At 43.9% G+C, this 26,327-nt stretch overlaps 1 protein-coding gene across 1 annotated transcript in view; it reads right to left on the reverse strand.

Moving 5' to 3' along the window:
* Window positions 1–24,853, reverse strand: part of LOC140202406 (wee1-like protein kinase 2-A) — a 30,660-nt gene extending 5,807 nt beyond the window's left edge. Inside the window, exons 1-9 of the mRNA XM_072267280.1 lie at window positions 24,536–24,853; window positions 21,260–21,480; window positions 16,057–16,111; window positions 11,827–11,996; window positions 8,858–8,979; window positions 6,519–6,665; window positions 5,056–5,166; window positions 3,244–3,329; window positions 882–1,052 (exon numbers count right to left, since the gene is read on the reverse strand). Of these exons, the coding sequence (XP_072123381.1) occupies window positions 882–1,052; window positions 3,244–3,329; window positions 5,056–5,166; window positions 6,519–6,665; window positions 8,858–8,979; window positions 11,827–11,996; window positions 16,057–16,111; window positions 21,260–21,480; window positions 24,536–24,853 (1,401 nt within the window). The remainder of the gene's footprint in view (window positions 1–881; window positions 1,053–3,243; window positions 3,330–5,055; window positions 5,167–6,518; window positions 6,666–8,857; window positions 8,980–11,826; window positions 11,997–16,056; window positions 16,112–21,259; window positions 21,481–24,535) is intronic.
* Between the last annotated feature and the right edge of the window lie 1,474 nt (window positions 24,854–26,327).

Raw genomic sequence — 26,327 nt, forward strand, 5'->3', positions numbered from 1 at the left:
GGAGAATATTGGGACAATGGGTAGTATCAGCACTGGAGCCCCTGGCCAGGCAGAGAGGAGTGGTGGGGCCACTTGAGAAGTACAGCACTGCAAATTGTCATTCTGTGAGTAACTGGCACCCTCCAAAGCCTCCAACGGCAAGTGGAAGGGCAGAAAGCCATCTCGCCCTCATGCAGCTGAAGTCTTAATGAGAGACTTATTCAGAACCAGGTAGAGAACAAATTATGCAAATAAAAAAAGGGAGGGCTATGTCAGAGGGACCTCAGAGGAGCACAAACTTGTTTGGAGGCTTGTGTGCCTGAATGACCCAGAGAGCTATGGGTCAGGGCTTTATGCTTTGGCTCTTGGTAGGGTCACCCACACCAAACAGATCAAAGGGTAGAAGTCAGACCAAGAATGGTTCACCAGTCCTCCAGGTTTGGAGGTTTTCAGCTCAAGGCCAACAACCCTGACTTGTAAAACAATTGCTATGGAACAGCAAAGAAGAATCCTTCTACATCCAAGTGTGACAGTATTCCTGAGACATGCATGACTGACAAGAGTGAAAACTGGGCTACTAACAAAGGAAACCTTAACTTCAAGATCTAACCCTTCCTTCCTACATCTGTTTGCTGCCCTAAACACCAGAACTGTAATAGGCAATGAAGGTCCTCCATCTCTGGCAGTGTTAAAGGTCAGTACCACACTGTGGGCTGAAGAGCCTGTACCATGCCACATGTTCAAAACAGTTTCTTTCGCTATACAAGTGCTAATAATAAACCAATTTAAATATCTATGTTTGGGTAGCACTGCATGTTTATATTCATTGCTCTCAGAGCTCTAGGAAAGTAGAGAAAATCCACCCCTCCCTCCCCGAAACACAAGGATGACAAGGTGCTTGCCGTGAGGAGGCCGAGAAACCCGTGTGAGAGCTGTTGAGGGATGGCGGGCAGGTTGCCCTCCCTGATGTAGTGCCAGGCCATGTCATTCCGAGGGAGCTCATCGGCTCCCGCTGCCAGGGCCATGGTCAGGCCCAGTGCAAAGATGTCAGCCTTGGGCAGGTTTGAATAGTCCTGGGGTGGGGCAGGGGGAAGAGGAGAAGGAAAAGAGACAACATCAATTAATCATGGTCTTGACAGCCGTCACCTTGAAACATTTACCATGAGGTATATTTGTATTGCAGTGTTTGAATGAAGGAAGTGTCAGCCAATTATGATTTGTGTGCAACTGTCACCACCAGTACAAACAGCAGGGGACACTCCCCTCTCCTAAACTATCACCATGAGATAGTGTCATTGCTGATTAACTGGAACTCTTCCCTCAATCACCATTTATTTGTGCACAAGAACAGTCTGGCCAACACCAAACTGTTCTGAAATTTGAACAACTAGTGTTCTTACACAGATACTGGCCAATTGGTAACTTTGCACATACAAGGAATTTGAACATGAGCACACAATAATACAATAGAATCTCCACATTAAAGATCAGCTATGCTTTAGAATTAAAGCAAATGACCAATACAAGGGTCACCCTAGGATCTTTAATTTGCATCTTTACCTTGTCTCTGTATGCCAAACTGTTCTGGCCCTTCAAAATGCTCACTTGCCTAGGCTGATGGCACACTATCCTTGCCTGGACATTGTTTTAACCCCTGCCTTGCTGCAATGTCCACAATCTCTCCCAATTAATCTTGAATGGACAAGGCAGAGGGAAGGAGCTCTGTTCTACAGAGGAACAACAGTACAATTCATTGCAGTGTCCAAATACGGACTGGGACACCATCACAAAGCTCTATTCTGTCAAGAGTTCTGAAACTTGCATTCAGAGACACTACTGAAATCAAAAAGTTAGATATTTCATACAAGATAATTAATTCAGTGATTACTGATGTTGCTATCATCCTAGCATAGAAGGGTGACGGCACAGGATAGGAAAAAGCTTCAGAGGGTTGCAATTTCAGCCAGGTCCATCATGGGCACAATCCTCCCCAGCATCCAGGACATCGAGGCATTGCCTTTAGACAAAGATTAAAACCTTTACACAACTTCTCATTACTATCTGAGGGGTACAGGAACCTGAAGATCCACATTTTAGGAACAGCTTCTTTCCCTCCATCAGATTTCTGAACAGAATGAACACTACCTCACTGCACCCAAATTTTTCCTGCCCATTAACCTGCTGGTGTTTAGGGCAACAAAGGTCCTCAATCTGTCTGCCCATAGGGTCACACACAGATACGAGGACTCTGCATTGTTGTTTCTGTAACTAATTTATTATTTTTTTTTATTTAATCAGTCAGGGTTGGTAGCCCCAAAGCTGGCAGAGCAGTGGACTAACTTGTATACAAAAATATTAATATACATAATTTTATTTGGTGCTCTTGGCTTGTGCCTCAAGGTGTATACACATTTCTTATTACAACTTGCAACACATTTTGCACTGTACTGCTGCAAAACAAATTTTACAAGTCAGTGATAATAAACCAGATTTTAATCTCCCACATCTTCTGCCAAAAACCAAGGTGTCCTATGGTGAGTGACTCACAATATCAAAACCTGTCTACCTTCAAGGCAAAAGCCAAGAGCACCAAATGATTATTTGCCTGGATGAGTGCAGTGTAGAGCAAAGCCAGCCTGGTCAATTGGTACCTAGTGTGCATTCCTTCAACCACTGCAGAGCATTTTGTAGATGCCAGTTTACTCACCTAGGTTATTTTGAAGCACTTCCTAAACCCACCTCCACCATCTGAAAGGACAAAGCCACAAGCCAACAGGAACAGCATCTGCTTTAACTTTTACTCTTGCTCAAACTCAAAAACACCAGTTCAGGAAAACAGCTTCCTGCCACTTCCCACTGACAGTAAGTGCCACCCACATCCAATGCACAAACAAGATCAGTTAACCTCAGGTCCTCAATAGGAACAAAAGACTTTGCCAAGTTTTAAAAAAATTAGTGTCATGTACACTAAAAGTGAAATGCATTCTTTGTGTCAATGACCACAGTCCAAGGATGTGCTGGGAGCAGACCAGAAGTGGCTCCAGGCTTCCACAGCATGCCTACAACTGACTAACCCTTAACATGCACATCTTTGGAGTGTGGGAGGAAATCAGAGCACCCAGCGTAAACCCATGTGGTCACAGTGAGAACATACAGCCTCCTTACAGGCAGTAGCAGGAACTGAACCCAAATCACTGGTACTGTAAAATGTTGTGCTAACTGCTACACAACCCCACACCCCATAATCATCAGTAGCACACTCACCTCTTGCAAAATTTCATTTGCCAAGAAGCGGCTGTCTCCTTCCTCTACTTGTGGATTGGAGATTGATGTTACATGGCCAAGGTCCCCTGAAAGCAGCAAAGGTTCACAGAACAGTGAAGGACAAGAACTCCAGGTGTTAATCTTCACAATGGACAAATCAGGTTGGAGCAACACAGTATTAGGATTCTGCATTGCTGACAGACAGGTGGAGATAAAGAACATGGCGGGGGGGAGGGAGGAACAGGAGGTGGTGGAAACAAGAAAACACAATACAACACAAAACTGGCTCAAAGACAGAGGGGCAGGTGGTAGGAAGCAGGGAGTCTGCACAAGTACCTAGATGGGAGAGTGGGCAGACAGAATAATAACACAAAGTTGCTGGTGAACGCAGCAGGCCAGGCAGCATCTCTAGGAGGTACAGTCAACATTTCAGGCCAAGACCCTTAATGCCGACTGTACCTCCTCCTAGAGATGCTGCCTGGTCTGCTGCGTTCACCAGCAACTTTGATGTGTGTTGCTTGAATTTCCAGCATCTGCAGAATTCGTGTTTGCGCAGATAGCATAGTGTTGGGAGGTGTGTGCTCATGCCCTTTGGTAGAAGGATTAAAGGTGTAGAATATTTCCCAATGCAGAAATCAGGTGCAAAAGAACTTGGGAATCCTTGTGCAAGATTCCCCAAAGGTTAATTTGTAGGTTGAGTTAATGCAATGTTAGTATTCATTTCAAGAGGGCTGATATTACAAAAGCAAGGGTATAATGCAAAGGTTTTAAGCTATTAGCCAGGCAGCACTTGAGTATTGAGTGGTTTTATGCCCCATTTAAATATGAGGGTGCAGAAGAGGTTCACAAGAATGACCCCAGGAATGAAAGGGTTAAGGGTAAATGTCTGAGGAGTATTTGATTGGCCTGGACCTGTACTCCCTGGAGCTTAGAAGAATAGGGGACGGGGAGAAAGCAGGGAAGGAAACTCATTGAATCCTGTCAGATATTGAAGGGCCTAAATAAAGTGGCTGATGACAGGATGTTTCCTACAATGGGGGAGTCTAGGACCAGAGGGCACAGCCTCAGAATAGAAAGACGTCCATTTAGAACAGATGAAGGGAATTTCTTTAGCCAGAGTGGTAAATCTGTAGAATTCATTGCCACAGATAGCTGGAGGCCAGTCACTGGTATATTTAAAGAGGTTGAAACATTTTTTTAAAATTATTTTCCAAAATTATAAACAGAACAATATTGATAGAGATTGGAATAATCTTATTGTTGATAAACATGTACAAAAAAAATTCAAATACAGGTGTAATAGACTTCCAAACTCTTAATATAATCAGAGAAAAAAGAAAAAAATACAAAGAATCCCCCCAAAAAAATGAAACTAAATACTGAACCCAAAAAAAAAAAAGCAAATGGAACAAAACAAGGCTGGACCATCATCTTAAATCAAACACATTCAATATCATCAACTCTGCTCCTCTATTCATATATTTTAAGTTAAAGGATTCAAAAGTCAAATTACATCATATGAAAATGTTGAATAAATGGTTTCTAAGTCTCTTCAAATTTAACCAAAGGATCAAAAAAAATGTCACTTCTAATTTTTTCTAAATTTAATCTGATATAGTTGAAACATTCTGAAAATAAGACTGGAGGTTATTGGGAGAAGGCAGAAGAATACTGAGAGGGATAATAGATCTGGCATTGTGGAATGGCAGAGCAGACTTGATGGGCTGGATGGCCTAATTACATAACAGAAAACTCTGCTCACATCTTATGGTTTAGAAATTCAAAAAAGTCAAGATTGGAGAAGCAACTTACCAAGTTTGTACAGTACATTGGTCACCAAACTCCCTTCCTCATCTGTGTCACTCTCTTCTTCCATACCAGCAATCACTTCAGGTGTCACTCTCCGGCAAATAAAGATGTTGCCTAAATGGATGGCAGGAATAAGCCATTACTGATTAGCCCTGATGTGGGCTCAACATTCCAGCTCAGTGCAGATGATGTGGGCCTTTCACCCATGGACAGTTGCCAGTCTGAAGGATCACACTAAAATGATGTGAAAGAAATGGTCAGAATCACTCAGGTCAGGAAGCATCTCTAGAAAGGGGAGCAGCTAATGTTTCTGGTTGCTAGCCTCCCTCAATTGAGGTCATTAACAGAAACAACCATTTCCCTTCAATAATGCAGCTCAAAATCTTGAATGCCTTCCATGTTATTCAATGTGAAGAGTCTCAATGAGCCTTTTCAGAGCAAGAGGAATCTCGCTGAGGTGTAAGTAGCCACCTCGAGACAGGCTAATTTCCAGGCAAGGATGGTAACTGAGCATTTCTGACATGTACAAGTCTGGAGGCTCAGGTAGCCAACTGGTGCCGTTGGGCTAGCAGATCAGTCACAGGAGTGATCAGAAACAGTACCATAAGTGTAGAAACCAGCCTGTCAACCCACCAAGTCCAATTCATTTCAGAATCTGGTTTCTTGTGTCACGGAAATGTGTTGTTTTATGACAGCAGTACTTACACACACTCCAATAAGTGTGGAGGAGCATGGTCCCCAATGGGCATTTTCAAATGGTGGTGCCATCCACTATTAAAGGGCTTCACCATCCAGGACATACCCTCTTATTACTACCATCAGGAGAAGCTACAGGAGCCATTTTAAGAACCACTTTGACCTTCTACTTCAGATTTTTGAACAGTCAAAGAACACTCCCTCACTATTTTACTTTAATGTAAACTTAGTAATTTTTGTCTTCCAATGTGCTGTCACCACAAAATAACACATTTCATGGCATGTGAGTGGTATTCCTTGCCCAGGAAAGCAGTAGAAGCTACCCCATTAAAGACAGATGGATCTTTACATCGCAGGGAATCAAGGGGTATGGGGGTGGGAGGTGGGGGGGGGGGGGGGGGGAAGGCAGGTGAGTGAAGTTGAGTTCACAGCCAGATCAGCCATGATTTTATTGAATGGCAGAGCAGGTGTGACAGGCCAGATGGCCTACTCCTGTGCCTAGTTCACCACATTCAATTGTGGCCACTCGATTATTAGTCTGGTATCATTAGGTCATCTTTTCTCATGCACTTAACAGGAAACTGCATTACAGAGTTACCGCTATGGGCCAAAAGGTCTGTAAAGGTCCACGTTCTATTAGAAAATGGAGCACTATGTAGGAGGGAACAGTTGCGATTGACATTAAGAGTAGGTTAAAAGGTCACAGGCTGAAGGGCCTGTGTCGTTCCAACATCATGTGAATGGATGTCAGGTAATCAGACAGTACTCACTTGGCTTGACATCCATATGAACCAGACTGGAGCTGTGAATGTACTTCAGCCCCATTGACACTTGCAATAGGATCTCTTTCAGCTCTCCCTCAGTCAGCAGTATCCCCTCCAGTAAGTTCACCATCAGCGTGTCTGCCAAACTGCCCCCTGAAACCAAACCACACATGAGTGCTGCCTTGGAGTGGGAGCAGCCCTACCCCCCACCCCGCAAAACCAAACCACACCCTGGTGTGCTGCTTCAGCTCTGTCCCAGACACTCCACTGCTCCCGATGGACACTCCTCCATCAAACAGCAACATCAGGCACAGGATAAAATCCTCAAGTATTCCTGTGGTACAACCTCATGTGCAAGTATCAAGCAGGTCAGTGCCAAGTAGAGGAGCAAACTCACCACACTCCCTTCTAATTAGAGCAGGGGTTCCCAACCTTTATGCCATGGACCATTAAGCAAGAGGTTCATGGACCCTGGGTTGGGAACCACTAGAATAGAGGACAACCGCACCACCCCCCAACCCCCAGAACCAAAGGTAGCACTGTAGTAGTGCCCAGTTTGCATATATTACAGGAAAGTTGTCTGCTAAATTACAGAACATGTGAACACTAAAATCCACTCACATATTTCCTAACCAATCACAAGGCAATAGAGATCCTGAAAAATGAAATATCAAGAAAGTTCTGGGAATTTTAAGGCACATCAGAACCACCATGATTTAGTCAGATTCAAACCTGGCTTGCCTAGAGAAGGTGAAGGTAGTGTCAGATTGTTGGTATGGGTAGTGTTCTGCAGGGATCAGTGTCTGATGCATGTTTGGATGGAAATGTAGATGGGCTGATTAAGTCTGTAAATGACAAAAAAGTGGCAGAGTTGCATCTGAGGGTGTTTAAAGGGACAATGGGATACTGAACAGTTAGACATTTGGGCAGAGAAATAGATGAAGTTTAATCCAAATTGTAGGTGCTGCACTTGGGGAGTGCAAATACAGAGGAAAGCATACATGGCAGGACCTTTAGGGGCATAGATGTACAGCAAGATCTCAGTGTGCTAGCTCACAAATCCCTCAGAGGGACAACACAAATGGACAGGGTGTTAAAGGCGGCATTTAGCATGCTTCAGATACAAAGTGCTGGAGGAACTCAGCAGGCCAGGCAGCATCAGTGGAGGGGAACAGACAGTCAATGCATTAGGTGGAGATCCTTCACTTGGACCCAAAATATTGACTGCTTATTCTCAGATACTGTCTGACCTGCTGAGTTCCTTCAGCATTTTGTGTTGCTCAAGATTGCCAGCATCTGCAGAATCTCATGTCTATGATTTAAACATGCTTACCTTCAGTCAAAGTGTCGAGTATAAAGCAGGGAACTCATTCTAGCTACACTAAATTGTTTAGGCTGCATTTGGAGCATATGCACAGTTCTGATCACTCCTTTACAAGAAAGGGAGCCTTTGGAGATAATGCAGAAAAGGTTCACTACCATGTTGCCTGGATTACTGAGTGGTAGGTACAAGGCTGGACAAACTTGGGTTTCTTTCTCTGGGGTGTTAGTGTCTGAGGGGCAATCTGACAGAAGCATGTACAAATTGAGGCACATACATGGGATAAATAGTCTTTCTCTCTGCAAGGTGAGTACAACAAACACTGGAGGACATTGCTCTAGGGAGAGAGGGAAAGCATAGAGGAGACTTGGAGGCAATGCATGTGTACAGTTCTTAGAACATGCTAGCAGGGGAGGTGGTAGAAGCATAGAAATTGATACATTGGAGAACAGAACACTACAGCACAGGTCCTTCAGCCCACGCTATTACGCTAAATGTTTAACCAACTCAAAGATCAATCTGACTCTTCCCTCCCACACAGCTCTCCATTTTTATATCGTACATGTGTTTATCTACAAGTTACTTCAATGTCTCTAATGTATCTACCTCTCCCCACCATGCCTGGCAGGTAATTCCAGACACCCATCACACAAAAAAAAACTTCTAACATTCCCTGAACTTTCCTCCAATCTCCTTAAAACTATGCCCTTGGTATTAGCCATTTCAACTCTTGGGGAGGGGGGGCAGATAGAAGTGTCTGGTTATCATCTTGATCTATGTCTCTTATCTCACACTATCAAGTCACTTCTCATCCTCCTTCACTGCAAAGATAAAGCCCTTGCTTTCTCAATTTATTCTCACAAGGCATGTTCTAATCCAGGCAGCATCCAGGTTAATCCCCTCTGCATCCTTAACTGTGCTGTTATCTAGCATGTTCATTTTGACAAAATCCATTAGCTGCTGCTGCACCAGCTTGGTTAGCGCTCCTGAGTCCAGTGTAACCATGCCGACAGGTGGTCCTTACCGTTACAATACTCGTTCTGGATCAGCATGTGGTCATCCTCCGCCCAGGCCGAATAGTAACGCACCACGTGGGGATGATGTCCTAGCACAGCATGTGCATACACCTCGCGGAGCGCAGACTGCCTGTGGAACAAACAGCCGTGATGACGGATCACTGGCTTGGCCTGGTTCACCCGGAGTAAAGGGACGAGCAGCAAGAGTGTGTTGCCACTCACAGGTAATCAGCTCACTGCAGTGGAGAGTTACATGTAGCCAGGACTTGAGTTACAGGGAAACGTTAAATAGGTTAGGACTAGATCACAAACACTGGAAGATGAAGGATGATCTTACGCAAGTATACAAAATTTGAGTATAGACAGGTCTTGGCTTGCAAGCTCCTCCTCCCCACCACCATGTTGGGGGAGCCGAGAACTAGAAATCACAGGTTTAGGGTGAAAGGCAAATATTTAAGGGCACCTGGGAGGGAACTTCTTCACTGAGAGGATGGTGAGAATGTGGAATGAGCTGCTAGCACAAGTGCAGGTTCAATTAGATGGGATAGGCAGTAGATCAGCCCAGCATGGACTAGATGGGCCAAAGGGCCCATTTCTGGACTAGTGCACTCCAACTCCACAATGCCATCAGCACAAAGCATTAGTGATAGAATGTGTTACATTAGGTATTGGTTAGAGGGAAGACAAGTACCAAAAACAACACTAATAATCTTGTACTGATCATGTTTGTGTATACACTCGTATGAATCAAAGAACTGATGCTGTAGACTGAGATAACAAAATGCTGGAAACATTCAGGTCAGGCAGCATCTGTGAAGAAAAACCAGTGACAGCTCAGCCCAGGATCTCTCAAAGAAAACTAGCTTTAAGTCTCATCCTCCCCACTTTAATGCGCAAACTTTCTAGTGCTGAAAATCAAAGTCAAAGTAAATTATCAAAGTATATACACTGTATGTCACAATATATTACCTGAAACTCATTTTCTTGCAGGCATTTACAGGAAAGTAAAATACAATTGAATTTCTGAAACACTTCTTTAGCCAAAGAGCAGCGAATCTGTGAAATTCACTACCAGATGGCTGTGTAGAAAAGGTCATGGGATATTTAACACAGTGAGAGGTTCTTGATTAAGTCAGGGAGTCAGAAGGTTACAGGGAGAGGGCAGGAGAATTGGGTTGAGGGAAATAATAGATCTGATAGAGGGATAATATAGTCTCAACGGGCTGAATGGCCTAATTCTGCTTCCATGTCTTATGGTCAAAAAAGTTTGAGACACAGCATGGAATACGCCCTTTGAGATGCACCACCCAGCAATCCCTCGATTTAATCTTAGCCTACATGGGACTATTCGCAATGACTAATTAACATACCAACCAGTAGGTCTTTGGAATATGGGAGGAAACCCAAGTACCCGGAGGAAACCCATGTGGTCACAGGGAGAACATACAAACTCCTCAGACAATGGCAGGAATTGAACCCTGGTCCCTGGTACTTTAGTATTGTGCCAACCACTACACTATGTACCACAAACATACATAGACTATACACAAGTCTAACTTGGAATGGTGTTTCCCTTTCCAAAGCTGCCCAACTAGCATTATGTCTCAAGCACCGCACTTAATTTTATTTCACCAGTTATCCAAGTTTTGTGATATTAACTACAGTTCAGTAGGTTTAGTATTCTGCACTGTTACAAACTAAACTGGTAGAGCTTCCCAAGGTACATAGAATGTAGAACGTTGAACAGTATGGGTTCTTCATCCCACAATGCTGTGCCAACCTTCTAACTTACTCCAAGATTCATCTAGGGGTCCAAGGGTTTCTTATGTCCCCAGTACATCTACTTCTACCACTCTTGGCAGCATTTCATGTCAAAATCCACCTCTGACATCTCTCCAATCACAAGACCATTAGATTACAGGAGCAGAACTAAACTATTCAGTCCAGAGTCTGCTCTGCTATTCAATAATCCCTCTATTATCCTTCTCAACCCATTCACCTGCCTTCTCCCCATAATCTTTAATACCCTTATTAATCAAGAACCCATCAACCCATTTTGAATATACCCAACAAGTTGGCATCTAGTCATCTGGGGCAATGAATTACACAGATTCACCACCCTCTGGTAAAGTAATTCCTCCTCGACTTTGTTCCAAGGGGATTTACCAGGATGCAGCCTGGATTGGAGAGCACATCTTATGAGAAAAGGTTGAACAAACCAGGACTCCTCTTTGGAGCAAGTGGTAATAATCTTGATAGAGGGGTATACAATGATAAAAGGTGTTGATCAAGTAGACTGCCAGACCTTTTCCCCAGGGTAGCAGTGGCTAATTCGCGAGGAGCATAATTTTAAGGAAATTGAAGCATGGGTGTTGGGGGGGGGGGGGGGGGAAAGAGAAGAGATGTTAAAGTTAATTAATTATTTTTTTAAAAATCTGGTGGATGTGTGGAAGGTGTTGCCAGGGGTGGTGGCAGAGGCAGGTTCATTGGGGACATTTAAGAAGCTCTTAGATATGAAGATGGTTGATACAAGAGAGAAGAGTTAGTTTAAGTAGGTTAAAAGGTTGGCACATCACTGACTGAAGGGTCTGTACTGTGCTCTAGTGTTCTATTGGGAACATCCTCTCCACTATCTAGGCCTTTCAATAGGTTTCAATGAGGACCTCCCCCACCACCCTTCTAAAGTCCACAAAGGCAGAGTGCCAATAAATACTTCTTATACATCAACCCTTTTGTTCCTGGGATAATTCTCAAATCTTCTCTACCCCCCCCCCCCAAGCACTTTTTAAAAAAAAAAAAATATGGGGCCCCAAAGATACAGATCTCAAAGCCAATAACAGCTAACCATCATGATGCAGAGGTGTGAGCACATGCTGCTGTCAATTCAGGCAACACTGTCAACTGGCCTGGTTATTTATCAGCTTATGAGAGTTGAGAATTCATTCAAGAGCAGAAACCTTCATCACTTGACACTCACTCATCCACTGAGCCGGACATTGGTCTCTTCAGCCGTTTAATGGCATATAGGCAGCCATCGAGTCTCTTCACACATTTAAACACCGCCCCAAATTCTCCACTCCCAATCTTCTCCAACTCATAAAATTCTGTCGCATAGCGGGAACCCATGTTCTCACAGATGTTGAGCTTCTAAGGGAAGAAGCACAAGCATTATTCCTGTAAAATAACTTTCAATTCCTCATTGTAGCTGCACTATGGGGATAAACAGCTGCTTTCCGTGTTTAGCAAGGAATTGAGAATTATGAAAACAGCAATGTTTAATTCTCAATGGTATGAATATCAGATCTTTTAATGTTAAAGTAGATTTGTTATGTAGTATGCACTCAGTGGCCACATTATTATATACATTCTGTGGCCACTGAATGCATGTTCTTGTCTTCTGCTGCTGTAACCATCCACTTCAAGGTTCAACATGTTGTGTATTCAGAGACACCTTTCAGTACACCACTGTTAGAATGTGTGGTTATTTCAGTTACTGTTGCCTTCCTGTCAGCTTGAACCACTTTTGCCAGTCTTCTATCTCTCTCATTAACAAGGTGTTTTTGCCCACAGAACTGCTCACTAGATGTTTTGTTTATTGCACTATTCTCTAAGTTCTAGAAGCTGGTGTGTGAGAAAATCCCAGGAGGTCAATCGTTTCTGAAGTACTCGAACAACCCCACCTGGCACCTATCATTCCACAGTTAATGTGACCTATGTGACTTTTTTTTCCCCACTCTGATGTTTGATCCAAACAACTGAACCTTTTGACTGTGCTTTTATATAGAGTTTCTACCACATGATTGGCTAATTGCATTAATGAGGTGTACCTAATAAAGTGGCCACTAAGTACACAGGAAGAAATGTAACCCCTTGACTTGACACCAGACCTACAATGGTGGGCTGACATCAGTCTGGTGAAGTATTCCAGAAAAGTCCCAGAAAGTATTGGCAAACTCAAGTTTTGCTACTCATTTCACCTGGCAGTCAGCATTAGTGCACCAGTCTCCTGTTCCCATATCAGGTGGTATCTGACAATATCCTTGCAGTATTTGGAACCACATATCTACTGATGCCTCATCCCAGAATGTGCTCCTTTACAGAAGGCTCCTCTGACTGTACAGCAGAACAGACAATTGGAAGGAAACAACCAAGATAGTGAAATTGAATGAGTTTAGGGTCCAGGAAGGAAAAAAATCCATTAAGCTTGTTATAATCTTAATACAAAAGCTACAATTAAAGGATATCAGAGGAATATCTAAACATGAGCATGTTCATGATTATCAGGCAAAAGGCATCTGGTTGTTTGGGATTCTGCTCAGTGTTGGACTGTATTGGAGTAACAAATGTGAAATTTGAATCAAATGATTTATGGAGGAGTGGCAAAATAAGCATATAGCCAGGGTGCCTACAACTTTCTGCATGTACTGTATTTGCTCACATCAAGCAGAGCAAGTTTGTAAATCTAGCAGGAGAGGATGTTGGGAATGGTGAGGGTAGAGCTCTGTGGGAGGGGCATGGGACAGGTGGCAGAGAAGGCAGGTGGAGATACATCTAGCCCCAAGACTGGACAAGATCATATGATCCCAAACAATTGGTTTATTGATCATTACACAGGATGTCTGGTGCTTTCTGCTCCCTTCCCCTTTTCCCCAACATTGGTTCCCCTCTCCCTGCCCCCTTCCCATTCTCAGTCCACAGTACAGATTGATATCAGATTCAGGTTTTATCACCACTCATATGTCATGAAATTTGTTTTCTGCAGTAGAATAGCGCAATATATAAATTACTTCAATACTGTGCAAAAGTCTACACACAAGGTGCTATATATAGTACTGTATACACCCAGCCTTTTGCATAGTATACACATCCATCTGCATTCCCCCCGTTACTTGTGCAACAGATAGACCAACAGAATCCCAGTTTTAAAATACAGTCAACTCCAAACCCAGTTGTCCAAGGTCTGACGCATCAAATGACCTGCCACTTCAACCAGTTATGAGCTGGGACTTAACACAAAACCTGCAGGGAATCTGCAGTTAAAAATAAACTGCAAGATCAACCCAACAGAAACAGATGTACTCCAAGCCACAATCGAACACTAGTAACACAGCAGGTAGAGTTGCCACTGCACAGCACAGGCAAACCCCTGCCTCACTCCTGACCTCTGGTGCTGTCTGTGTGGAGTGTGCCTGCTCCTCTTGAGAGGAGTTCCTCCCCAGCTGCTTCTTTCCAAGGTCATGCTTACTATGAGTTGCAACTACTGTTGGTGGTAGGAGCTAGGGGATTTAGAGCAGAACAGGTTAAAGCACATTTATCAAAGCACATATACAGTATATAACCCTGAGATTTGTTCTCCTGCAGGCAGCCAAGGAACAAAAATATCATGGAACCCATTAAAACATCAAACACCAGTGAGTTTGGTGGGGGGGGGGGAAAGAGGAGGAGAAACAAATTGCACAAGCAGCAAGTAAGCAAATAGCAGTTTGTTTATTCTGTGCACTAAATCCCCACAGTCCAGGAGTGACAGCCACCGAGTCCGTTCAGTTTAACATTGTCGATGACTGCGAGCCTCAGCCACAGAGCCATTTCCATGCCAAAGCAACATGAACAAAGCATGCAAACAGCAAAAAAGTCATGACCAAAAACACATGGATCATGAACTGAAGAGTCCCCTAAAAGAGTCTGCAAAGCAAACTCACTGAGGAAACTAAACATCAAACCAGTGAGGGGGAGATCAGTAAAACAGAGGAATAGTGCTGAACTCCTGCTCTCTTCAATTTTAATTGGTGAGTATTGGAGATTACCATGGGTTTGTGTTCACCATTAGGAACTAATGGAGGTTGAAGGAGAAATCTGATAGGAGGAAAGTGGGCAATGACAGAAAAGGGAGGTAAACCAGAGGGAGGTGATGGGCAGCTGAGAAGGGCTAAGAGGGGAGCCAGAAATGGGAATGGAAGAGGGGGGAGGGAGAGAGAAATTAATGCAAGTTAGAGAAATCAATGTTCATGCTCTCAGGTTAGAAACTACCCCAACAGAATATGTGGAATTGCTCCCCCCACCCAAGAGTGGCTTCCCCATGACAATGGGGTCAAGGATTGAAAAGTGGGACCAGGATACAGAATTAAAATGGGTAGCTACTCAGAAATCCCACCTGTTGTACTCCTGATCTTTCAAAAGTTCAGTTTATGATATAGCAACAGTATCAAATCCAGCTGTAGAAAACCCCACTCTCAGCTTAGTCGCATTCACAAGCAAACAAAAATGAAACTACAGATATTAGAATCAAAAAACAAAAGTTACAGAAATCCCAGTCAGTCAAGCAGCTACTGGAAAGAGAAACTAAGTCAACATTTCAGGTCAAAGACTCTTCCTGAAAACAGGGTGGGGGGGGGTGAGGGGAGTTAAGTTTACAAAACAGAGCCTGGAGATGAGGGGGATACATTAGACAAGAAATTGGCAAGGCAGTCTAGTGGGGGGAAAAAAAGCATGTGTACAGACTGTAAACAAAGCATTTTATAGAGAAATGAAGCATGAAAAATGGAGACACTAATTTACTCAAAGCTGGAGAATTCAATGTCCACTTTGAGGCTGGAAGTGCCCAGAAAACAAGATGTTTAGTTTATATTGGGCCTTACTGAGAGAATGGAGGAGGCTGCAGATGGAGGCCTGAATGGAGGTGGGATTGCAAATTAAAGTAGCATGCACGAGGGAGACCAGGGTAATGCCTGCGGACACCAACTGCTCGACTGACTGTTCATCTAGTGGTTTCTATTTTGAGCAGGCACCAAAGCAGCAAGAGGAAGTATCTTCATTAACCAGAAAGGCACATTGAAAAGGCTGAGATCTGATTCCATCATCCAAGTAGACATGATACAAACTTGGGTCTGTTTTAAAACTTGGTAAATGACCTCCTTGTGTAGTCAAACCTTGTTATAGGCCATCTCAGGCAGGTGTGGATTAATTCAATGATTCCAACAAGCAGAAATTTCATGCAAAAACAGCTGATTTACCCCTCCATATCTTGCCACCACTCTTTTCCCCCCCACCTCTACCAACTACTACATACCAAGTCAATTGCAACAACCCCAGATGAACTGGTCTATTGTAGAGCAGACAGGCAGCCTTTAGCTAGGCTCAGCAGAAGGATTAGGCCACAGCATTATGTTAAGTATCAGTGAACTAGTGTCCCAAGCTCAATCTTCCTCACCTCTGATGGCCACAAAACCTCTTCATTGTCTTCATCCATCATCTCAGCATGTTTCCTACCATGAACAAAAGTAGGAAAATTAGACATGTGCTAACTACATTAGGCAACAGAATTAGATTTTCTGACACTAAAGGAGAAAAATCAGATTCAGTAAGGAATCTGTGCTGTCTGCTTAGTCCAAAGGTGACCCATCTCTAAACAGCACACTGTGCCAATCCCTTCACTGTTGGCCTATACTGCAACTAAGACACAAGGGGACAGTGCCAGCAATACTAGGCTTTTAGGTGGAGTAGATGTGAGACATTTAAACTACAGTAGGGCCCCAGTCTGCCATCAAACCAAAGTGATACCAGCCCACAGGTGCATCAGAATGTTATTTCACTCTGCCCATCTTCCATGCCTGATCAGACACAAAGTACTGCAGCTATGGGAGGTCAGAGACCATCATCCCCTGAAACCTGTCCAATATTTACAAGGAACATGTCAAAAGCAGGATTGAATACTTTGCTGCCTGTATGCAGCTCCAACACCAAAACTTGATGTCCAGGACAAAGCAGCCTATTGGTATTTTGGCCAACACCAAAAACATCCATTCCCTCCACCAGGAACATACTGGAACATCCAGAACCCATCAACAGAGTCCATAGCAGCTTTTGTCTGCACTGCTCCAAAAGCAAATTGCAACTCATTCCCCTCTACCAAGAGGAGCTTCAGGCACATGGGTACACCACTGCTTGTAGGTTGTCCCAGTTACACACCATCCCGCCTTGGAAATACATCAGCAGATCCAAACCTAGGAACTGCATCCACAATAGTACCTTTGCTAGAAAGACTAAAAAGATTTGGGGGCTTACCAGCACCCTGAAGGGCACAAAACAATGGTCTTGCTAGCAACACTCAGCTGCCTTCCCAAACTGATGTATCAAACCCTTTAAGAACAGCACAGGCTATCTTGTGCCAACCTTTTACCCTACTCTAAGACTGATTTCACCCTTCATTCCTACACAGCCCTCCATTTCTCCATCATCCATATGCCTACCCAAGGGTTTCCAAAATGTCCTTAATGTATCTGCCTCTACTACCACCCCTAGCAAGGTTTGCCATGCATCCACCAATCTCTAAAAACACTGACATTCTCCCTACCTTTTTCTATAATCATCTCAAAATTATTCCCATTATATTAGCCATTTCCACTCCCAGGCGGGCGGGGGTTAAAGGAGTCTCTAGCTATCCACTCAACCTATGCCTTTATTGTCTTGTACACCTGTCAAGTCACCTCTCAACCTCCTTGTCTTGAAAGAGTTAAATTAATCCACTTTCATCAGTATGCACTCAGACAATATCTTCAAAGTACACCAAGCATTAAATCCCAGGGACATGGCACTTTTGAGAATTAAGAACAGGATAAGGATTTCAATCTTCATTAATCATAGTGCCACACTCTCAGGGATGAGTAAAAAAAATCTTTAGGTGAAGACAAAGCTACAAGTTTGAAGATTAGGTGTTCCAAAAGTGGGAAGTATTTTTGGGACCAAACAGCACTTGTGTTAAGCTACACCAAAACTGAAGCCAAATCCAAAAGGCAATAATCCCAGTTACTGCAGGAGGCCTCATTGTGCACATGTAGACTACATTATGGAATAAATCCATCCCCATCTCTGACAGACCAGGTCTTTCAGCGTGGTACTTTGCCCCAGTCTTCAGTTTGATTGTTCATGTATGCTGGGTGGGGAGGGGGTGGGGAAGAGCACAGCACCGGATTTTATACAAGAAACAACCACTATTGGGTTATAAACACAAGAGACTCTGCAGATGCTGGAAATGTACACAAAAATGCTGGAGGAACTCACATCAGGAAGCATCTATGGAGGGGGAACAAGCTGTTGAAATCTCAGTCTGATACACTGTTTACTCCTTGTCATAGGTGCTGCCAGACCTACTGAACTTCCTCCAGCATTGTGAGTGTTACCTCAACATTAGATTCACACCTTTGCTCTGCCTGCTGCTACAACCAGGATGTCCTAGCAGCCTCTCATTTGAATTGGGCTTCCCAATCCCATCCTGACATGACTGTCCATGGCCTCTACTGGCACGAGGCCAAACTCAGGTTGGAAGAGCAACACTTCAAATTCCATCTGGGTAGCCTCCAACCTGATGGCATGAACATGGACTTCTGAATCATTCCCTTCTGTTCCCACTCCTTTTTTCTATTCCACATTCTGATTACCTTTCTACTTTCTCTTACTTCCCTTCACACTGTTCTGGTCCCCTCCTCCTTTCTTCCATGGTCCACTGTCCTCTATCAGATTTCTTCAGCCGTTTATACTCTTCCACCCATCACCTTCCAGCTTCTTACTTCACCTCCACCCACCTGGTTTCACCCATCACCTGCAAGCTTGTACTCCTCCCCCTTCCCCAACCTCCATATTCTACCTTCTCTTCCTTCCCAGTCCTGATGAAGGGTCTTGGCCTGAAATGGCAATTGTTTATTCCCCCCCCCCCCCCCCCATGAATGCTGCCTGACCTGCTGAATTCCTCCGAATTGTGTTGCAATTGTTTTATTCCAATTCCATCTCTGGAGATTGTCCAATCAGACCAGTCTCTCCCCTGCCCCCCACAAACACCTGTTTTGATAACTCACCGTCACCCAGCTACATTCAAACCCTATAGCTTGTTCCTCCTTCAATGCAATCACAACAGATCTGCACCATAACTCAAACCCCAATGCCCTTGGCTAGCACATCATCTCCCATTTAAACAAGCTACCAAATCACTGCCTTTTGCTGGAGTTTATGACTACAATTAGAATGTAAAACATTACAGCACAATACATGTCTTTTGGCCTCCAACATTGTGCCAGCATTATAACCTACTTTAAGATGAATCTAACCCTTCCCTCTCATAGCCCTCCAATTTTCCATCATCCATGGGCTGATCTAGGAAAGTCTTAGATGTCCCCAATGTATCTGCCTCTAGTACTCACCCCTCTTTTAAAAAAAAAAACCTATTTCTGACATCCCTCTACACTTCCCTCCAAACACCTTAAATTATGCCTCCTCATATTAGCCATTTCTGAGCTGGGGAAAAAAGTCTACGGTTGTCCACTTGATTTGTGCCCCTCATTACCTTATTCACCCATTGAGAGATCTCATCCTCCTTAATCCTTGGAGAAAAGCCTTAGCTCACAATCTTTCCTCATGATAGGCTCTTCAGTCCAAGCACATCTCTGCATGACTCAATTTCCAAATGTTCTTTGTCTGATACTCCAGATATTCCAACCAAAAAACCTCAGGCAAGTGAATCTTCCAGGGAATGTAGAATTCTGGACAATGCCATGGATTAATTTTTTTTCTTCCACTTAACCCCAAGTTATAGTAAAAACTTGAGGAATCTGCATTGCATTCCTAGTATCAGTGTTATTTCCAAGATGTAGTGCTCAATATCCAATTGAAAACTAATCAGAATTTTGCAAAACTAAAAATTAGCATACAAATTTGAAGAAACTATCAAGCAACATACACAAAATGCTGGAGGAACACAGCAACTCAGACTGCAGCTTTGAAGGGGAATAAACAGTCAATATTTCAGGCCAAGACTGTTCATCAGGACTGGAAAGAAAGGGGACAGATTTCCGGCAACTGTAGAACCTCTCATGTTTGTGTTACTGATACAACCATTCAAGTTATTGGGGCAAATAGGCAAAACCATAAGATTAATGGGCAGAAATTTAGGAACAAGCCCCCACCAAAAAGAAGTGGAACAAATCAGCTAAAAATAGGCCAGGAATGGAGGAGCACACATCAGATATTGCCAAAGCAAAGAATGAAATGTTTGAGGCAGAGGTAGTTCTTCACTCAGAATGGTGATGCAGATTTGATTTCAACATTTAAGTTTGGATAATTATGTGATAGGAGAGGCATGAATAGCTATGGTCCAGGTTGATGAGATTAGGCAGACTCATAATGGCCAAAAGGCCCATTTCTGTGCTGTAGTTCTGACTACATGGACAGGAGAATTTTGCAGATTTCTCTCCACTTTGTCATCCTACCAATATCCTGCAAGTCAATTTTAGAAACAGTTATACATTATAGAAACAGTTCCTACAGTCTAACTTGCCCACATCAACCAAGACATTTATCCAATCTAGTCCCATTTTCCCTGTGTTTGGAACATAATCCCCCTAAACCTTTCCTAGCTATGTTTCTGTCCAAATGCAGTTTTAATATTAGTGGTGGAATTATAACTCTCCCTGACTACTAGCTTCTTAAAAATGGCTGCCCCCCCCCCCCCCCAAGTCTTTCAAATCTTTCCCCTTCCTCAAATCTACATGCTCTAATTTTAGACTCCCTGACCCTGGAAAAACTGACCATCCACCTATTCATGCCCCTCCTGATTTTGTACACCTCTAAGAATCACTCACATTCTTGTGCTTCAAGGAAGAAGTGTCCCAGTCTATCCCATCTTTGTAACGGAAAGTAACACCCTCATTCATCTCTGCTGCACCCTTCAACATTCCTGCTGAAGCCAAGGGCTTGGACACTACTCCAGAACCCCCAAAACATCCTGAGATCAACTATGCTCACTGCAGGGACATTTTGAAACTTTAATTTTCTGTCTGTTCTGGACAGATTTTAAAATGATTCAAAAACATTAAAAAGTTATTACAAACACCTTTGTGTAGCTTCAATTCTACTTTAGGGTTTTACAGCACAGTTTCTGCCTCCAAGTCTAATACCCAGAACACTGCAATACAATCCATCCACTTCCACTGCAACATCCACAGCTCAACACCAACCCACGTGAAGACATTCCACGCACAAAGGACATTTACTCATTCTTCCCATTTTATTCATTAACAGTCAGTGGAATAGTTCACTCATTCTCACTTTCCCATTGGGCAGAAGATACAAAAGCCTAAAAGCACACACCGGCAGGCTCAAGAACAGCTTCCATCCTAGTGTTATCAGACTCGAATGATAAAACAGACACAACCTCACAATCCACCTGATTAACACTTTACTATTTAGCTGCATTTTCTTTGGACCTGTTACACTTTACTTTGTTCTACCTCAATGCACTGTAATAATTTTGATCTGCATGAACAGTGTGCAAGACAAGCTGTTCACTATCATGGTACAGCTCATTTCAGAAAAAGGCACTAATTTAATACAGTGTCCTCTCACTAAAGCACATTGCTTTTTACCTGCCTCTTTCTTCAATTCTCTTCCGCCTCTTTCCTGTTCTCTCATTCTTCGTGCTATGTGCAAGGCCCAGCTCGTGGTACAGAGTTGGCGTGAAGGGGTTTACATTCACTGTTGGAACCCAGTGGGGCTCAGAGCTGGTAGCAAAGCCCAAGGGTCGACGAATCCGTGAGATAGGCCCTTTATTGGCAGTTGAGATCTGTCCAGCTTTGGAAAACAGGCTCTGGAACAAAAAAAAAAAAAAAATGGTGACTCCATTAGATCCAAATGAAGAACAATGAAAAGTCTCACCCAATAGAGACTAAAAATAAGATACCCAGGGTAATACTTAGTTATTTTAAATCATCCTGAATTGTAAACATTTCAAAATGGAAGGTAGGACAAAGAGGGCAGGACCAATGAATATTTCTTCACAAGTAATGCAAAGAAAAAGGTGCTCATGAAGCACTTCAATATCAAATTGCAAACAAAGTACTCCTGAGACAATGAACAAGACCGGTCACAAGCAGACCTTTGGCATCATGGAGATGAGCAAAGAGCATAATTAGAAAAAGTAACAAGATCGCAGATTAGGTCATGCCAAATTCAGATCCAGGAATCAAGACACTAATGAGATGAAGGGATTGGCATTTTGATTTGTTTGGGGAGGCCAGAAGCTAGTGTAGACCACTGAAATCTAACTTGTCATCTGTATCTGACATCAGGAGGCAGCAGACCCGGATAAAGATAGCAATCACGTAGAGAAAGTTGAACAAAGTCAAAGCAAATTTATTAAATTACTTACTGTGTACAACCAAGATTCATTCTCAGCAGGCATTTACACTAATAAATACAATAGAACATGAAAACACTAAATATTGACAATCAATGTGCAAATAAAAAAATTGGGATATGAGTTGTAGAGTCCTTGAAAGTGAGCCTGTAGGTTGTGGAATCAGTTGAGAGTTGTGGTGAATAAAGTTACCCAAGCTGGTTCAGGAGCCTGATTGTAGGGAAACATCTTGAACCAGCTGTGTAGGATTCCAAGCTTCTGTACTGCCTACCTGATGGTGGTAGTGAGAAGAGAGCATGGCCTAGATGGTGGGGGCCCTTGACTTTCTTGTGGCTGCACACCTTGTAAATGCACTCAGTGTTGGGGAGGTCTTTGTGATAGACCATGCTTTATCCACCACTCTAGATTTATTTTTCCTAGGCATGGCATGACAGGACAGGATCAGTGATGGAGTTAGATGGGAAATGAGCAAGGTGTGTGTAATCCCTGGGAGAGGGTTAAATACCATTTGATTGGGTAACAAGAGACCAGGAGATGCTTAAACACATCCACCCCTCAATTAGAAACAGGCTGCTTGCATCATTCAATATTCTTTATAAATCACTCATCTTTTAGGTTGGGCTTCCTGCTGGAAAGGAAGCTCCGCAGAGAGCAATACAAATGTTACAGTAGGCTAATGAATGTATGTACATACTCACCACTGTTAAAACCCTGGAACCCTCTGTAGCAGCATTGTGGGGTACCCATACTTGGAGGGTGGCAGCAGTGAGAGAAGGCAGCTCAACACCATCTCCAAGACAACCAGCATAAGCAATGAGATGCTGGCTCAGACTCCAAAGCCCACATCCCTCAATGAGCAAGTAATTTCATTAACAGCACTAGGCAAGCCACTACCAGACAGAAAATCTTAGTCTCCCTCCATAAATGCTGTTTGATCATTCCCAGCACAAACAAGATGTAGAAGCTTTAGAGAGATTGCAGAGATTTAACAGGATGCTGCCTGGATAAGAGAGGACAACTCATTAGGACAGTTTGAGCAAGCTAGGGCTTCTCAATTTTGAAAGGAAGATGACAAGTGACTTGATAGAAGTGAAGATGACTAGAAGCATGTCAAGTGGACAGCCGGAGAGTTCCCCCCTCCCCAGGGGAGAGTGGCAGAAGGTAGAGTGGCAAGTGCAGAGAACATGTCACCGGGGTGGTGGTAGAAGGATACCTTAAGGGCATTTAAGAAACTTGTAGGTACATGGATGATAGAAAAATTGAGGGTTATGTAGAAGGGAAGGGTTAAATTGATCAAGAGTAGGTTTTAAGTCAGCACATCATGGGCTGAAGGGCCTGTAGTGCAGTAGTTAGTGTTCTAGAACAAATCTGCTCACTTTTCAGGCTCAGATATTTCTGACTGACAAGGGTCTGCCTTTCTGCTTTATTAAAAAGGACACCATACACAAGCAAAGACAGGAAATTACTCTTGAAGAAATTACCCTCTAGTTCAAATGCACAACTTGAGTCAGAGTGGAAGAGTTTTTAAAACAAGGAACAGACTTGAGAAACTTCAACATGCTTGAATTCAGCAGGTCAGGCATCTATGGAGAGAAGTGGACACAACACATCTCACCCTATTCCTCCAACATTTTGCTCTAGATTCCAGCATCTGGAGTCACCTGTTTTCATTCACTTTATTCCAGATTTACAACAGTAAATAATTGAGGGAGAATAATTACCAGCCAAAAAGCACTACCGACAGAGCATCGATAGAAGGCACTACTTCAAGGCGGCAGAATCCAATACCAAGGGCCTCCATCCAGACCATACTATCTTCTCAACTACCATTCAGAGAGAGGTTCAAAAGCCTAAAGTCCTACGCTGAAAGGTTCAGGACCAGGCACTTTTTCCATCACAAGCATCATGTTCTTAAATCTATCTATACAACCCCAATCCTACCTTAGCAATCCAACAATGGACCATTGAAATGACCACCACAAACTTGGATTACATTGCGTTCATAGTACAAAATAATGACAACAAGCCACTGGAGCAGCCCTCAGCCCAAGTCCACACAGTGATTGGATCCTGGTGGATTTATTGCCTCTCTCAACCTTATTTTCCTGCCTTCTCCCCATGCTCTTTGACAGCCTTTCTAATTAAGACTTATAAACCTCTGCTTTAAATACACCCAAGGACTCAGCCTCCGTGTCCATCTTCAGCAACGAGTTCCACAATCACAAACAAGAGAAAATCTACAGGCGCTGCAAATCCAAGTAACAAACACAAAATGCTGGAGGAACTCAGGACAGGCAGCACCTATGGGAAAGGGAACGGTCCACGCTTCGGGCCGAGACCCTTCAGCAGGGCCCTGTGTGTTACCACAGTCACCAAGGTTTTGTTTGATGTCTGTGCCTCTCTGCCACACCTGAGAGTATACTGTATACTTGACTTAACTTGCGAGCAGTTTCCACGATGCGCTGAAGCATTGGAAGGAACGGGAATGGGCAGATATTCCACCTACTTTGGGAGTGTAGGGAGTGTCACAGAGTCGCAGTTTCCTCCAGTTCATACAATGAACGGGTGAGTCGGGACGCTCGCTCCTCACAGCCAGGCCGACCCCGGGGCTCCGCGGCGACCTCTTCTTCGCGGACGGAACAGCCAGCCGAGCGCAGACCGGGAAACGGCTGAAGGGCGAGTCGCACTCCCCGCGGGGCGCCGGCGATGCGGCGCCTCTTTCCTGGACGCGGAGGATGTCGCAGAACTTGGCTCCGACCTCCTCTTCCTCGTCGCTGGAGAACTGGAGCTTCTGGGCGATGGCACTGAGGGGCAGGCGGCTCATCTTGGACACAGGGTGAACACTCGGCTGGGGGAAGGCTGGTTGTAAATGGGCGAGATACCTTCCCGATATCCCTCAGTGGTACTCAAACCAAGCCGCTGGCCCTTGGCCTCTTTCCTTTCACCCCTCCACTCACTCGTGAAACTTAACCACGCTGTCGCCAAATCACGCCTTTATACCAAACCGTGATTGGGTCACGCCTGGGAAAAGGTTGGGCCGTGTTGATTTTACCGCCTGTTCCAAGTTAAGTGCACGAGGGTAGGGTGAGGGGTAGAGTGGAGTCGTTTACACACAAATATGCTTCACCTCAAAGTACTATGAGCATTAAAATCACCTGACCATTAGCCAACAAACTTCTAGTCTTCCATTGTACAAGAAAACGGCCCTTCTTTGAAGTGTGAATATTATTTACCCCTCCTTGTGAAGAACCACTAGTAACTTCTCTTTTATCACTGGATGATTTTTTTCTGCAGCTTTTAATCTCACTTTATTTTTGCCCTATTTTTAGTTAGTGCTGTACAATGTCGATTTATTTATTTATTTATTTAGGTCAGGTCACTTGTCTGAGTGCTCCTAGTACCATGTAACCCAGTACTACCCGTCGCACGGTCGGGAGGTTGGCAACTAAACCGACTCCCCCACCAGGCTTGCCTGGTGAGGAGGGTGGCTAGACACCCCGCAGGGTCAAGAACAAGACCTGTCAAAGGGCAGATGAACCCTCCCGTAGGGTCAACGGCCATCTAGCAAACACATGTTGTGGAGCGTGGAAAGGGCATCCCTTGCATCGAAGCTTGGTCTGGCCATTCACTGCAACAGAACTTCCCCCAGCTGTCTTGGACCCCACCATGCCGCTGGATCCGGGAGGGGATGTCGAGAGGGTGGGTCTGGACCTGTGCAACCCCCTACTCACCTAAAATCCATTCACGCACACACTGTTCCTTTCTGAGGAGTGGGATACCACCCCACTAACTGACTGAAAGGAACCATCATCATCTTATGGGTTGGATAGCCAGAGAGAGAGATTTATTTGTTCAGATACAGTACGGAATAGGCCCTCCCAGCCCTTCGAGGCACACTACCCAGCAACCCCCAGTTTAACCCCCCGAGACTACTGCCTGGCCATACCTCATACACCACTGGTCCTCTCCTTCTCTGCAATTTGAAATTACCTTTGAGCTCTCTCCCTCACCATACTCTCCCCTTCTCCCCCCCCATCAGTTCTGACAGAGAATCTTGTGGCTTGTGACATTAACTCCATTTCTCTTTCTAGATATATCCAACAATTTCTGTCTTTATTCATATTTTGCTCCCCGATTTTAGGATGTTGGAGATCCTCCGTACATGCTTGATTCCTGCATGAGACTATTGTGCAAGCACATGTGGGCTGAAGAACAGACTGAATGCCATTCTCCTGTACCTATGTGTAAGGTTAGTTCTCAAGGATGACCCTGAACTTCCATTTGCCTCTCATGTCAAT

The sequence above is a fragment of the Mobula birostris genome, chromosome 9, assembly GCF_030028105.1.
Source record: "Mobula birostris isolate sMobBir1 chromosome 9, sMobBir1.hap1, whole genome shotgun sequence".
Taxonomy (NCBI): domain Eukaryota; kingdom Metazoa; phylum Chordata; class Chondrichthyes; order Myliobatiformes; family Myliobatidae; genus Mobula; species Mobula birostris.